Raw genomic sequence first — 14,157 nt, 5'->3', positions numbered from 1 at the left:
CGGATTGTGTGTTTTCACTCACGAGTCACACATCGACTAGGTATGCTTTCGTAATTGTCGTGAAGGTCACTGCGTCCAGACCAATCCGGATTATGCACACCGTCTCCAGGTTGATCTCAACCGGCCCCTTCCGTCTTCGGAACAACGATTACTGACCCACTGATCGACCGCTAAACCTCACATGCGGCCGTGCGGTCTCGCACGTAGGCGATGACCGAGTCAAGCCTCGAACCTTAACATTCTGGAACGCACCGTGTCCTCGGTGTTCACGTAAGAAATTGATTTGACTCTTGTCACTGACCAATCTGGTTCATCGATTCGTGGAAACGCAGGGTGCGTCTGACAGTTGACACTCTAAAGTAGACAACGTGGAAAGTGTTTATTGATCCTTCGCGTGAGGATAAGCGAGATCAGTAAGTACTACAGTCATGAATACATTATCAAATGGAAGCATCGAGAGATGAGGAACAATGTTCTCTCGGAAGAGGCGGAACGCGAAGTGTTGGGAATGACAAATGAATGATATTATTCATAAATACTGAGGAAAAGAAATCTGTCTGGTTCAGGCTCGGTGTTGGAAATAGGTGAAAGATTGTTGGCAATAGTCTCAAGTGGGTCTATACAGTATCGCCGGTTCTGGTGAGATCCTTGAGAGGTATTTGAGACTCGTCAGAGAGGCGGTGCTGGCCATGTGTTTTGCTGAAAGGGTTGTTGGAGTTGTATTGCGGTACACCGTGACTGTTATAGCTGTTCTCTGCAGATGTCCTCGAGGAGATTTTGTCCAGATCGTCGTGGTGGTTTTCACTGTCGGAGTCTCCAACAAAGATCTGGACCTCGGTCTGACGTTGAATGCCTTTCATATCTTCGCGGTCTGCGTTACCGCCTTGCGTGTGTCCAATGTGTGCTGTGTTTTTCGCTCCATTGACTGTATCGCGATCGTTGAACGTGCGCTGAACATGGGACCGGCTTTCGGGGAACGGCGTTCCTGATGATGAGTGTTGACGAACATCAATTTCGGACGTCGTTGCGACCTTGACGATGAGGTCTGCCATCGACATTTCGACGTGGAGCTTGACCATATCTAAGGCGTAATCAGCGTCATGTAGCGGTGGTAGAAAGGAGAAGAGGATGCGAGAAAGGATATTAGTGTTGACTTACAAGCCACAGGGTGGAACTGGATATAAACAACTTGGTTGGGCAGAGCCATCAAGCCCAGAAGCATAACGTCCATACAAATGGATAGTATGCCGAGGCGGGTGTAGTAGCCGATTAATGGTTTGTATTTGCGAAGACCGTGTTGTTTGATCAGCCGGGCATTTACGGTATGTATAAAATACCAATTCAGGCCTGCGTCGACGAGGCAGATCAATATCTTGGAAACACGGTCCCAGTACTTGTTGATCTGGACGTATGTTTGACTCGGAGGTTCGGTCATATGTGCAGGAATCCACTACGAGATTGTCAGTATTGACACTCAAGCCTGGGATTTGGATAGAGCCTACGATACACATGACCATGATGTTGATCACAGAAATGACGACGGCAGTAGTCCATTTCAGCTTGGATGCCATTGTTCTTCGCTCCACGATGATGGCAATGCGATTGATGATGATTTGTAGGAGTAGCTGAACTTCGAAAACATAACAAAAGAGGATAAAAAATAGGACGACCGGTCTGAGAATACGTTAGCTGCTGACCTCAAATGATGAAGGAGTGCATGAACATACTCGGCCTTGAGGACATCGTTCAAGAACAACCAGCCCAGAATGCCAATCAGAAGATTGGCAAGTATCTCTCCCCATATCATATATATGAAGACACTACGATGAGGCGACTTGTTTTGCTTTGTCTGCTTGACAGCTCTCCATACTGTGAGCGTGCCAAATCTGATGTCTGTCAGTCTTCGTAGGGTCAAGCAGAAGCGAGAAGCTTACCCTAGAGTAAATCCCGCTGCAGCGGCAGCGAGTTGCAAGTCTCCCGATGAAGTTGCCATCGAAGCATTCAACAAGCGTGATGTCAAGAAGAGGGAAGTATCAAATGCGCGTTGCAGCCCATAGGAACATGCGTGGACACGCAATGTCAAAACAGGCTGATGTACGGGGCGGCACACTCGTATGCCTATGTAGGTGGATCGAGAGTCGCTTCTATCAGGAGTAGAGAAAAAGTAATCTACCCGGGGATCTCAGCCGTTCCTGGGTCTTCGTCAAGACTCAGGACTAGTCAGAGCATCATCATCAGAGAGGGTCCCGCTCTTTGTAGGGCGTAGGTATCACTCCCGCTTGGTCAACGACAGTCGATTGGAGCCGTGACCATCGGCCGGAAGGAAGATTGGTGATCGGACGGTAGAAGAGCGAGAGTCTTCCGCTGGACTCCTAACCGTAAGGGCAGTAGTCTCGCCATCAACCTGGTATGAGCGCTGCACGTGGCACTGCGTCCCCGTGCCTTGGTAGGGTCTTGCGGAAAAATCTGGGGTGCACTATGTGGATTACCAATTTGATGAGTGCATGGATACGAGTGTCCTGTGTGCCTCGGAAAGGTTCATGGATGCTTGTATGTGACTGCGAAGCAAGTCAAGGAGCCGTTACGAAAGTTCTTGTCCAGCTTGCGCGAAAGCTTTGACCTGGATGGGCAGCCGAGAAAGCCATGAAGAAGTACGTTTAGCTACTCAATCCAATCGGCTTTTCGCTGCTGTCCTTGGAAGTGGCTGGACCTATAGACGATTGAGGAAGGTACAAGCCAGCCTTGCTTGCGTACGGTCGACCCCTCGACGAATTGTTGGCAGCTTGGCAGACCATTGTAGCTTCGAATTGGCTGAAGCGATCCGGTATGCCACGAAAACTCAAATACCTTGCGCGACATCCTGTCGACCATATCGGTCCATAGCCTTAACATCATGGAGACGCCTCACAAGAGGCCGACGACTTTGTTTCTCATCCGTCGGGATGCGCCGTTATGACCAATCCTTCCAACCATGCCTTCGGACAAGTGGCGCCCTGCGTGGCGCAAGTAGCGAGCGACCCGAGTGCTGATGAAACAAGAACGGCCGTTGCTCGCGATTTTCCTATTCAGAAAAGTGAGGGCGACCGTCGAAGGGCCTCGCACCAAGCTAGGCAAAATTTCGGCATCACATCGCCAACCAGCCCTAGCTTTCCAGCTTGCATAACGCAATCTGCACTTCAATATCAACTCGACACGGCCACAATCACAGCATTCCATGGCGGCGACCTTCCCTCGAGTTTACTCTAGGGCGTTCAAAATATGGTGTGCATACAACAGCTACTCGTGATGGCAGCGATTCGCGCCTCGTTGTAAATCGTTTGTCTCGGGATCAGCTCCGTCGCAACCCCACGTAGCCTCAGTTTCCCATGCGTATTTGTCTTATTCGGCATCCCGGCATGTCGACTGGTCATTTCGAACCGTCGTTCTCGCTTGAGCCCACAGATTACTTAGACGCGGCAGCGAGTCAAGCAAGCCGCAAGCGTAATGTCGACTGAGGACATGTCGCTGCATTGTTTTCACTGGTATGACCAAGACTCGTCTTCGTTGTAACAGTGAAAACGATGTCTTACAGAGCTCAAGGATCGGTACGATAGCGAAGCATTCCGCTCTTCGAACGCCATCTCGACATCACGTAAATGTTTAGCTGATTCGACACATACCCTGCTCCTGTGGGTCTCTACAGAGCGATGGCCGGATCAAGCTAGCGATGGCCCAGCCAGCAGCAGATCATTTGTCAATCAGACTCCTCAGCATCTTAAACGGTAGCGCGGAAGCTGTAAGACACGAATTTAGCATATCAAATGCCGAATCTGGTGTTCATGAGTCGAAAAACATCTTGATTTTGAGCCCTACTACCCGTACTGCTGGATGCTGGAAACGTCTAAGACACATATCACAGTGGGGATGGACCGCGCAAATCCCCTCACTGATGATATACCTGCTATTCTTGGATGTCCGTTGTGATACAACCTCCCCGTGTGCAGAATACTGTCACACCCTCTCTTCACAATAATCAAAGTATAGCAATGACGAGCTATAGAAAGGCACAGTCATATCTCGTATCGACACACCTAACGTAGGGAGTCGTGAAAATCTCAGTGCCATCGCTCTAGATCTAAAGAAGTTTGTGCCTTAGGACAGCTACAAGTGTGACAGTCTTTCGCACACGGGGAGGGAAGACTTCGAAAGCAATTCAGCTTTGTCTTGAGGTCAGCAACCGGCTGTTACTGATAATCATGGTTGCAAATATAAGCGAATATCGTGGAGGTGCAGTCAATATCTGCCTATATTTTCCACTACCTCACTGCTTGCTGAACCTCCTCATCGAGATGCTCCCTCCGGATTCTTCCGCTGATCAAGTAGACAGCAGTCCTGACTTCCAGCAGGGGATCATCACTGACCTCTACACCCTCCATGTATCTGGGTATAGGATCATAGATGATCTTCTTCTGTTCACGACCTGCAGGCTCGCCCTCATCCATTTTCCAAAGACGATCAATGACAATCTCGCCCATCTCGGCAAACTCATTCGTCTCTGGCCACACCTTTGTCGAATCGTTGACCTCGTCACCGTCTTCTGCCAATTGCGCCATAAGTCTGTACTTGATGGGTTTGTTGTTCGAAAGTCTGTTCTCGAGATCATCGAATTGGTAGTTCTTGCCTTGCTTTGCGGCATCGGCTTTACTGTGCTTCATGACACCCTGCCATGGCACGATTCTCCAGCGGAAATATCTCTCCTTACCTTCATCGTTGACGAACTTGTAGGCGTGGATGGAGTGCCACTGCTCGGTTGCGAAAGAGTATGCATGTGCTGGAGATTGATTCTCCATGAAATATCTCGCATGAGGATACTTGTCGAGGAACTCCTCCATCTTGTCATCTCTCATGGCTTTGAACTGATCTAAGAAGCCTTCTCCTGTACTGACGACGAAACCAAAGGCGTTGTTGGTGATGATGTCGTAATGAGTGTGTCCATCGTCCGAAAGTACGAATCTGATGGCGAAGCCACGAGAGGCGTTGTCACCATTGTCGGGGAGATTCTTGAAGCCTGTGTCTGTGCTGTAACGCATAATCAAGGGTGTAGATTCTTGCTTGAAAATAGGCGCTTTTGACAGTTTCGAGGCGTCCTTGTGAGGTGTGAAGTAGCCCCTGACGAGCTGACCTTTCGCGTGCACTGCTCCGCTTTAGCAATGGGAATAAGCAGCTTGTGCGGTAGTCGTCTTACCTGGTCGATAGTTTTTGGGTGTGTCAAAAGTCGCGCGCATGGTCTCGACAAGCTCATCAGAGAGCTTGACAATCTTCTTGTCATCGGGAAGAGGCATGATGAATTGATCTCAATGTATTGGAGTAAGCCGTGCAGATAGGGAAGGTGAGTGTGCCATCTTTATGGCTTGTCCGTCGGATGGTCCGGTAAATACCCCTCATCAGTATTGTAATTATCAGATAGCTTGTTGCTGATAAGCTTGTGTCTAGTCGTCATTTTGGGACCGTTGCGGTATATGATTTGAAGTTCCAAAAAGCCAAAATTGGTCAGCAACGGTCAAAAGTGCGGGATTGTTATCAGAGTTTTTTACGCATGCCCGCACGTACGGCCATAGTCAGCTGAAAACTGGGCATCCCGTCCGCTCTGCCATACATAAGCAGTTGAACGGCAGATTAGTACTACGGTGGGTGACCACGTGGGAATTCCTGCTGCTGTACGTTTTGCTCCTCTTTTGCTCAACTCAAATCCTGTAAGTCACATTTGAACCAGATGCGACGTCTATGTCTTTTGCACTACTAAGTTTACTAGGGGAAACTCGGCCCTAATTGAAACATCAGAGTTCATGCATCGGACTCACAAACTATATAAAGAATAACAAGCTAAAGAGTCCTAGTCCTACGAAGTACCACTGCTGTTGGCTAGCTTGATGACTACCCTCAGCACTGCTCGACGTGGCAGCAGAACTCGTGACAGATGTGCTAGAAGCTGTTGGGTTCCCCGAAGATGTGCTGGTAGCCGAGGAGGTGGTGTTTACAGCGTCCAATGTCCACGTGTTCCAAAAATCAAGAAGAAGAGGTGTCGCGTCAAATGAGCTTCCGTTGGCAAGGGCAGGCCAATAGTGTCCGAGACCATGCACTTTGTAATGTACATTAATGTCAGGATACTTGCTGCTACCGTAGTCATAACGAATGACACCTTTGTGGTAAAGCGAGACCGATGTGTTCGAGGCACCAAGCCCGTTGCGTTCAGACCACTCTGTCATGAAATGCGGCAGGTTCGGGAGACAGCGGTCGCGACGAGGGCCACCATTGTAAGGGATCGTCTCATCAGCATCACCATGAGTGGTGAATATCGGGACAGGAGATCGACCAGGATTGCATGATATGGGTACTGTCGCCGCATTGCAGTTGTCTTCGCTATCACCCTGATAATATGCGCCCGAGATGCCCCCAAAGGCTGCAAATATTGTTGAGGCTTTGGCATCACAAGCAAGAACATTCGCTGCGAATGAACCGCCGTTGGATTTGCCAGCAGCATAGATCTTGTTCGTATCCATGCAGTAGGTACTGGAGAGATTTGCGAGAAGCTCAAGAGTGAAGCCAGTGTCGTCGTAGCCCACAGCTTCTGGATCGCCCTGCCACTGCTGATTGAGGCCTTGTGGATAGACGACGAGGTAGTTCGGATTCATGGTTTCGTTTGACATTCCTGAGATTTCTTCTTGTTCCTGCCATGTTCGTGTTCGGCCGTGAAATGAAAAGGCCAGAGGTGTTGGAGTATTGCTATCGTAAGAAGTTGGGATGTGCAGACCATATTCACGAACGATTCCGGCCGATGTGACAAATTCGAGAGGATTGGTGTTGCGAGGGCCTCCACGCTCTATTGAGCCTGGTAGTCGGCTTCCGCATCCTGAGGTTGCAGTAGATGATGATACTGTAGCGAATATCGCTTGGAAGAGAATAACGGCTTTCATGATTTCTTAATAACAGCTTTGATACAAGTCGTGCCGGCTTCGAGTTATATATCTTGTCTAACAGCCAGAGGAATGGCTGCGAGAAAGTTGGCAAGGCGTCCGCGGGGTCCGCAGTTTGCGACGAGTTTAAGTGATGTTAATGAATCTGGCTCTCCTCAGGCACGTGTTGATCGCTTTGATGAGAGGTTCTTCCGAATTATGGTTCAATACTGATTTGGCGGCTTTGACTTTTCACCTCTTTGCGAAACTCGAGATTTGAGAAGCGTACACGAGGATTGTTGAGAAGAGGCTTTGTTGATGAGGGGGGACCACATTCAGCCCCTCGTGCAACGCGAGAAGTCATTGTATCCAAGACACGCTGGTGACGTGCGAAGACTATATGTCATAAAGGTCCTAATGACCCAAGTTGCACTGTCTTGCTAAAGCACGCGCAATGGGAAATCTTAGCCCGATCGTCGCAATCCCGCGGAGAGTACCAACGTCGTCGGCCAACACCCAAAATCGACATGCTCAAGAAACACGTCGTTACCTCGACATTGCCGTCGTTGGCAAGTTTGAGAGCTGATTAGATATCAAAAGCATCGCCCCTTATCTCGTTATCATCTCAACATGTATGCGAAGCAGCTATGCGACAGCTATGTTCGATCGTGATTCGCCAGGCATCATGCAGCCTGCAAGCTTTCGATGGTGGCCGGCGCGTAATGACCTGCTGACTCCGGTATCGACATGGACGCAGACCCAAGGCCGAAGGCGAATTGACAAGCCATCCCTGATGACAGGACCAGGATACAGCTATCCAGCGCTCAACTTGACATATTGACGAGCGATGCCTCCCGCGACGCGAGCGGATTTCGAAGTGGCCATCATCTGTGCTCTACCTCGGGAGGCGGACGCGGTCGTGGATCTCTTCGACCAGCACTACGACGAGGACGGCGATAGATACGGCAAGCAAGAGGGGGACTCCAATACATATTCGACTGGAAGAATCGGCCGCCATGATATTGTCCTGGCGCATATGCCTGCCATGGGCAAGACAAGTGCCGCCAGTGTCGCTTCTGGCCTTCGATTGAGCTTCGTAGGAGTCCGGCTCGCACTTGTCGTCGGAATCTGTGGAGGCGTCCCTCTTCACAATCCAATCATCCTTGGAGACGTCATCATCAGCGACGCAATCATCGAGTATGACCTGGGCAGACAATATCCAGACCACTTCGAGAGAAAAACTGGTGTCAAAAACACCCTCGGCAGACCTAACACTGAAATCGGAGGCGTTCTCAGTAAGCTTCGAGTTCGTCACTACCGTACAATTCTGGAGAACAAGATATCGCAGAACCTAAAAACACTACAAGAAAAGAGCAGCACAGCATTGTATCCAGGCGTGCAGATGGACAAGGTGTTCCCCGCCACATACTGTCACATGCATCGCTCGCGGCTTTCCAATCAGGTCTGCCTTTGTTCTGGGGACGCAGTTTGCGATGAAGCGATTGACCTGGGCTGCCATGTGCTGGGATGCAATGCTGAAGCACCTGAAAACGTGACTCGGGTCAAGCGACTTGAGACGAAGACACCTACTCCTCTCGTTTTCATTGGCACCATCGGCTCGGCCAGCACTGTCATGAAGTCTGGCGAGCACCGCGACCGCATCGCCAAGGAAGATGATGTGATCGCCTTTGAAACGGAGGGTGCTGGGGTTTGGGATAGCATTCCTTGTATTGTCATCAAGGGCGTATGTGACTACGCCGACTCTCACAAGAACAAAGAGTGGCAAGACTATGCTGCAGCAACAGCGGCTTCTGCTGCGAAGGCGTTCCTAGATTACTGGACTGCTCAAAAGCGAGTCTCAAACTCAACTGGCAGCTCTTCTAGGAAACGATTACTATCAGCTAGTGTCGACAACCATGCCGAAGAACCCACTCGTCATCGATCTACCTCTGAGATCCAAGACTCACCGTCAGTAACTCTCGAAATGAATCAAGCATGCATTGGCTCACAGTTCAGTACAGTGTCGCTGAACCTCGAAAGTAGACAAGCTAGATTGGATGCTCTATACTTTGATCAGCTTGATGCTCGCGGTTCTGATATCAAGATCGCGCACAATACCACGTGTGAGTGGTTACTAAGTAAATCGGAGTATCTGGATTGGCAGAACGAGCAAAAACTACTTGAACATCACGGCTTCTTGTGGATCAAGGGAAAGCCCGGTGCTGGGAAGTCCACGATCACGAAGTTTGCCTACACTGCCGCCAGCGCGAAGTCCACAGATGCAGTAGTGATTTCGTACTTCTTCAACGCAAGAGGCGAGCGGCTAGAGAAGTCAACTTGTGGGATGTATCGCTCGCTTGTATATCAGATGCTCAGTAAATTTCCGACATCACAAGAGACCCTCGACGCAGACGAAAGCGCCTGGCGGTCGTCCCACACCGCTGGGTGGACAGTGGATAATTTGCAAAATCTCTTTCGACGAGTCTTCCAACGTACTCATGAAACACCCTTAATGTGTTTCATCGACGCTCTTGACGAGTGTCAGGACGGCGAAGACCAAGTGCGAGAGATGATCGAGTTTCTCGAAGAGCTGGGAGAATGGGCTGTTCACAACAAGAGGCGTTTTTTCGTATGCTTCTCCAGCCGACACTATCCTCACATCACCATCGGCAAGGGCGTTGACTTGATACTCGAGGCCCAGCAGGGTCACTCTGAAGACATCGCCAAATACATACGTTCGAAGCTAAAGGTCGGCAAGAGTAAACGCTCAGAGCAGATCAAAATAGAAGTTCGAGAAAAATCACAAGGCATCTTCCTGTGGGTAGTATTTGTTGTTCCAATGCTACAGAAGGCATGGGATCACGGGAAAGGACACGCTCTCGGAGAGTGCTTGAAAAGCATACCCAAAGACCTCAACAGGTTATTCAAGGATATCTTGAGCAGGGACACAGATGATGTGGAAAACCTAGTGCACTGTCTGAAGTGGCTTTTATACGCTGTTCGACCACTCAAACCCGAGGAGTTGTATTTTGCCACATTGTCTACAACCATGGGCTCTTTAACATCATGGAATCCTGAACAAGTTCCTCTGGAAGTCATCAACAGGTTCATCACGAGCTCATCTAAGGGCCTTGCGGAGCCAACCAAGGTGAAGACGTCGACTGTGCAATTCATTCATGAGGTTGTGAGGGATTTTCTTCTGAAAGAAGGTGGACTCGAGCCGATCCAGGCGGATATGGATGTCACTTCACCTGGCCCTGTACATGACCTTCTCAAGCAGTGTTGTCAGCACTACTTTGTCGAGGCCGTAAAGATATGCAAAGACACAGGCTATCCCACTGCACCCATTCCCGCAATATATCGTCCAGAGCTAGCGAGAAAGTTCCCCTTACTTGAACACTTGGTTCACAATGTCTTCCAACATGCTGAGCTAGCTGCAACATACCAGATGCCGCAAGAAGCGTTTTTGGACATCTTTGATCTAAGCATATGGGTCTTCTGCCACGACGCTCTGAAGAGATACGGCGTGCGGCGATACGGTCCTGAGACGAGCTTGCTGTACATCCTCGTCGAGCAGAACCACTTGCACCTCTGTCAGATTGAGTCATCTCGGAGCAGGTCAGTCAATGCCATTGGTGGCCGCTACCACTTTCCCTTAGTAGCGGCCACAGTCCTTGGAAATATCGAAATGGTCGAACTACTGCTCAAGAATGGCGCTCACGTAGACGCATGTGGCACAAGATCTCATCCTCATGCTCTTAAAGTAGCATTTAACCGATCGGACATCGGTATGATCGAACTACTGATAAGACATGGTGAAAGTTCATACATTCCTACTCTTGAGGATTTCATGAGAGTGGCTATGCGTGCACCGGATGAAGCAGCTGTCCGTTCGGTACTCGAGCTCAGTTTCCAAGTCTATGAGTCGGGCTACGAAGACGCACTTTTCGATGCTGTCAAAGCTGGTAACAGAGTTGTAGTGCGTTGCCTACTGGAACGTTGCACTTGTGTCAATGAAGGCTCTCTGCTCCAACATGCTGTTCACGGCGGTGACGAATCAGTTGTGCGGGTGCTGCTCGAGAATATCAAGAATGGAGCCACCATAAATGATTGGATCAGCGAGATCAGCACCAATTCTCGGGGGTATTTGGTTCACTTTGAAGGCACATCACTCTATGGGGCTTCGCAAAGTGGCTACGCTGGTATTGTACGTGCTTTGATTGAGCATAGTGCCGCTATCGATCAGATTTCTGGGCGTTACGGTACTGCACTTCATGTTGCTTCGTTTATTGGTCAGACGACGACTGTTCTTGCACTACTCGAGGGTGGCGCGAACATTCGCGTATCGAACGACAACCATGGCACCGCACTTCATATAGCTTCCTACGCCGGCCATGAAGATGTTGTGCTAATCTTGGTTGAACGGGGTGCGGATATCAATGTATTCACTGGGTGTTATGGCACTGCATTACACGCAGCTTGTATTGCCGGCAGAACAACCGTTGCGAGGTTGCTAATCGAGAAGGGCGCGGATGTCAACGCATACAGCACTCAGGAATGGAGCACTCCACTTTACAAGGCTCTCCGTCATCCAGATACAGTATCTTTGCTCCTGTCGATGGGCGCGGATGTCAACAACTCCCAAGATCCATCCGTGCGACCCTTGTATGTTGTGCTGAGTGCAGGCCTGGCGGATACTGTACGTATCCTGCTCGACTTTGACGCTGATCTCTACCTGCCATCACCATCCTGCAGCAATGCTTTCGATGCCTTGGACTTTTGCGAAGATGTGGAAAAGCGTGCTGCATGTGAACAATTGTTGTTGGAAAGGGGCGCAAGAAGGTGACGTTCATATCTTCACAAGCATGTGGTCAGGGCAAGAGGAGCATGTACTTATCTTGCGTTCACCTTAGATGCATCAATTTTCATTGTGATTAATACTGCACAAAACAAAACTATAACATACATGCCTGGTGAGTCCAGAATATCCAACATGACTTTCTCACGTTTTTCTGTGGAGGATGGTAGTCGCAGCTCCTTGACAGATTCCTGGCCAATTCACATGTACATTGAGGACATGAAACCAATTCTCTGGCCAATTACCCCTGCCACCTCCCATACACTGGAACTGTTCTTGGAGATCGAGGTCACAGTGCCAATGTTAGAAATCTAGCAGAGCATTAGATGAGACATCAAATTGCGGGATCACAAAGCTAGAGGCGGAATGTGCACATGTCAACATAAGTTTTGTATACTTGAATGGTAGGGAGAAATCTAGATCTTCTCTTGTAGAAAAGTAACAATTCACTTTTGCTCAAGGGATCAAATTGCCAGATCATGCAAGACTTTACCATTACTCAATATGACAGACCCCCAAGCCGATGGACGAGATACCGATGTATCACTGGAAACCCCATGATTATCTTTCTTGAGTGGTCAGTGTTGAGATAACGGTAATACAGGGGCGGAGTCGGGTGTGAATGCTTGCAAAAAGGTCGATGAGGAAGCTGATACTCTTTTACCATGACGGTCACCAGGTTGCTTACCACGACGAAGTGATATGTATGAGATATTCTTTCGTTTGTTTTCCGTCATGGTTGTTCGGATGTGCTTGCATTATAGCATAACAGTAGCTAGCATGCATGAGTTGAACCGCCTAATTACCCGAATATGTCACAGCTATACAGTTCGCACACACACTATCATCAGGTCTCCTATGGCTAATCGATATACACCATCATGTCCGTGAGTCGTGTTCACAAGGAAACATCATTGATGCTGCAAGCTGCCAGGGCACAGCCGGCGTCAACTCCGTCACATCCTGGTCCAAACGTCCCAGCTTTCCAGCTGCCCTGCGCCTCCCCCTCTGCGTCCGAAATGCTACAACACCGCCAATACTACCTCTCAATTCACCAGCACCCTTGTAAGCGCAAAAGAATCACATTCTACACCTTCCACAGAGCTCAAAGGTTCAAAAAAGAGACGACGCCTGTGTGATTCGAACACACGCTCCCGAAGGAAATGCCTGAACTTTACCGCTGGATAATAGCAGGGCATCGCGTTAACCACTCCGCCAAAGCGCCTTTGGTAGTATCCTAAGATTGGTTGGATCTCGATTCTAGATGAGGAACAATGACTCGGCGGGGTTTATAATGTCCAGCGTTTTCGATCTGGCATTTGCTGAACGCGCGCACTCCAGGACCGTCATTGTAGACCCGTCGCGAGCGCGCGAAGATGGTTGGAAATTCTGACCGCACGTCGTCGATGTTGATGATGTGTTGTGTTGCGCGACGAAGTTGTCCGGGGGCGACGAAAGAAAATAAGGCGTGAGTGCGAGGGAAGAAGAAAGGGTTTTCCTCGCTTTTTCCTCGCTTCGGATTTTGGCTTCATTGAGCGACGCCAGTGTCCAGGAGCTCCTGTCCCAACTAATGATTGCACACGCACGTTACCTTCAGACTGCGTTTTCAAAATCAGATTGTATGGCAGCATGAGTATCTAGATTGTGCAGTAACTGGACGTGTTTGCGAGATCTCCAATGTCAAGGTCTTGATTACCACGCTCCACGTACTTTTGTCGCTGCATGGCAGGCACACCTAGGATCACACCTTCTCGACTTCTGCATATGTTTGAGAAACACACGCCATCCCTATGAGCTTGCGTGGATCTCTGTTGACTTTGAATACAAGCAATGTTATAGTGTAGAAGAGCTATATCGTTGGAGATGGGCGCATACTTCGTATTTGTGTAGCTCAAGGATAAACGGCTACAAGGGTCCGTTGCGACAAAAGCAACAAGGGCATCATCTATTCTGCCAACAAGTCGTTTGCAAACGCTGCGAGACGACTCAAACACACAAGAGGGATTTCTGCAGCTACGGGCTTTGGCGCTCATCACTTCGTTTCGTAATCATTTGCTTCGTCAACAGGAGCGTCAATGTCGCTGTACTGTTTCTCATTTCTTGTTTCTTTGCGGATTCTGCGGAAGCCTGGGATGCCCTGAGAAACGGTCGCTGAAGGATACTCGAGGGGCGAGCATGCATTCGACCACACATGTCCTCCCAGATGGAAAGGCAGTGAGTTTCCTTGATACATGTAGTCCCGTGTCCTGGCCGGACGTGTAACATTCATGACTGGATGGCGGTAAAGTCGTCCGTTGTCGGGCGCGTGTCTACTGATCCAGGGTCGTGTGATAACAACAGCAACATTTTGCCTCGCAATCATCTTCG

At 49.4% G+C, this 14,157-nt stretch overlaps 4 protein-coding genes across 4 annotated transcripts; all 4 read right to left on the bottom strand.

Moving 5' to 3' along the window:
* Nucleotides 1–617: 617 nt before the first annotated feature.
* On the bottom strand, nucleotides 618–1,993 carry AUEXF2481DRAFT_3335 (uncharacterized protein; the record flags this gene model as incomplete). Its single annotated transcript, XM_013490271.1, has 5 exons — nucleotides 618–1,081; nucleotides 1,159–1,450; nucleotides 1,503–1,674; nucleotides 1,728–1,886; nucleotides 1,935–1,993. 5 exons carry the CDS (start codon nucleotides 1,991–1,993, stop codon nucleotides 618–620), a joined length of 1,146 nt encoding a protein of 381 aa, XP_013345725.1.
* A 2,302-nt stretch (nucleotides 1,994–4,295) lies between these two features.
* AUEXF2481DRAFT_27769 (uncharacterized protein) lies at nucleotides 4,296–5,321 on the bottom strand (the record flags this gene model as incomplete). The annotated part of the gene is made up of 2 exons (XM_013490366.1): nucleotides 4,296–5,173; nucleotides 5,225–5,321. The coding sequence occupies 2 exons, from the start codon at nucleotides 5,319–5,321 to the stop codon at nucleotides 4,296–4,298; spliced, it is 975 nt and encodes a 324-aa protein (XP_013345820.1).
* A 359-nt stretch (nucleotides 5,322–5,680) lies between these two features.
* Nucleotides 5,681–7,347, bottom strand: AUEXF2481DRAFT_38042 (carbohydrate esterase family 1 protein). Its single transcript, XM_013490460.1, has one exon. It carries the CDS (start codon nucleotides 6,951–6,953, stop codon nucleotides 5,844–5,846), a length of 1,110 nt encoding a protein of 369 aa, XP_013345914.1. The 5' UTR covers nucleotides 6,954–7,347; the 3' UTR covers nucleotides 5,681–5,843.
* Nucleotides 7,348–13,822: 6,475 nt separating this feature from the next.
* AUEXF2481DRAFT_27766 (uncharacterized protein) lies at nucleotides 13,823–14,152 on the bottom strand (the record flags this gene model as incomplete). The annotated part of the gene is made up of 1 exon (XM_013490365.1): nucleotides 13,823–14,152. One exon carries the CDS (start codon nucleotides 14,150–14,152, stop codon nucleotides 13,823–13,825), a length of 330 nt encoding a protein of 109 aa, XP_013345819.1.
* Nucleotides 14,153–14,157: the final 5 nt, after the last annotated feature.

The sequence above is a fragment of the Aureobasidium subglaciale genome (genome assembly GCF_000721755.1).
Source record: "Aureobasidium subglaciale EXF-2481 unplaced genomic scaffold scaffold_5, whole genome shotgun sequence".
In the NCBI taxonomy this organism is placed as follows: Eukaryota; Fungi; Ascomycota; class Dothideomycetes; order Dothideales; family Saccotheciaceae; genus Aureobasidium; species Aureobasidium subglaciale.
Note: the sequence above shows the minus strand (reverse complement) of the source record. Positions and strands in the feature narration are given on the sequence as shown.

Excerpts from the sequence above, each read along its gene's own strand:
- AUEXF2481DRAFT_38042 (XM_013490460.1), bottom strand. The coding sequence starts at position 6,953 with ATGAAAGCCGTTATTCTCTTCCAAGCGATATTCGCTACAGTATCATCA.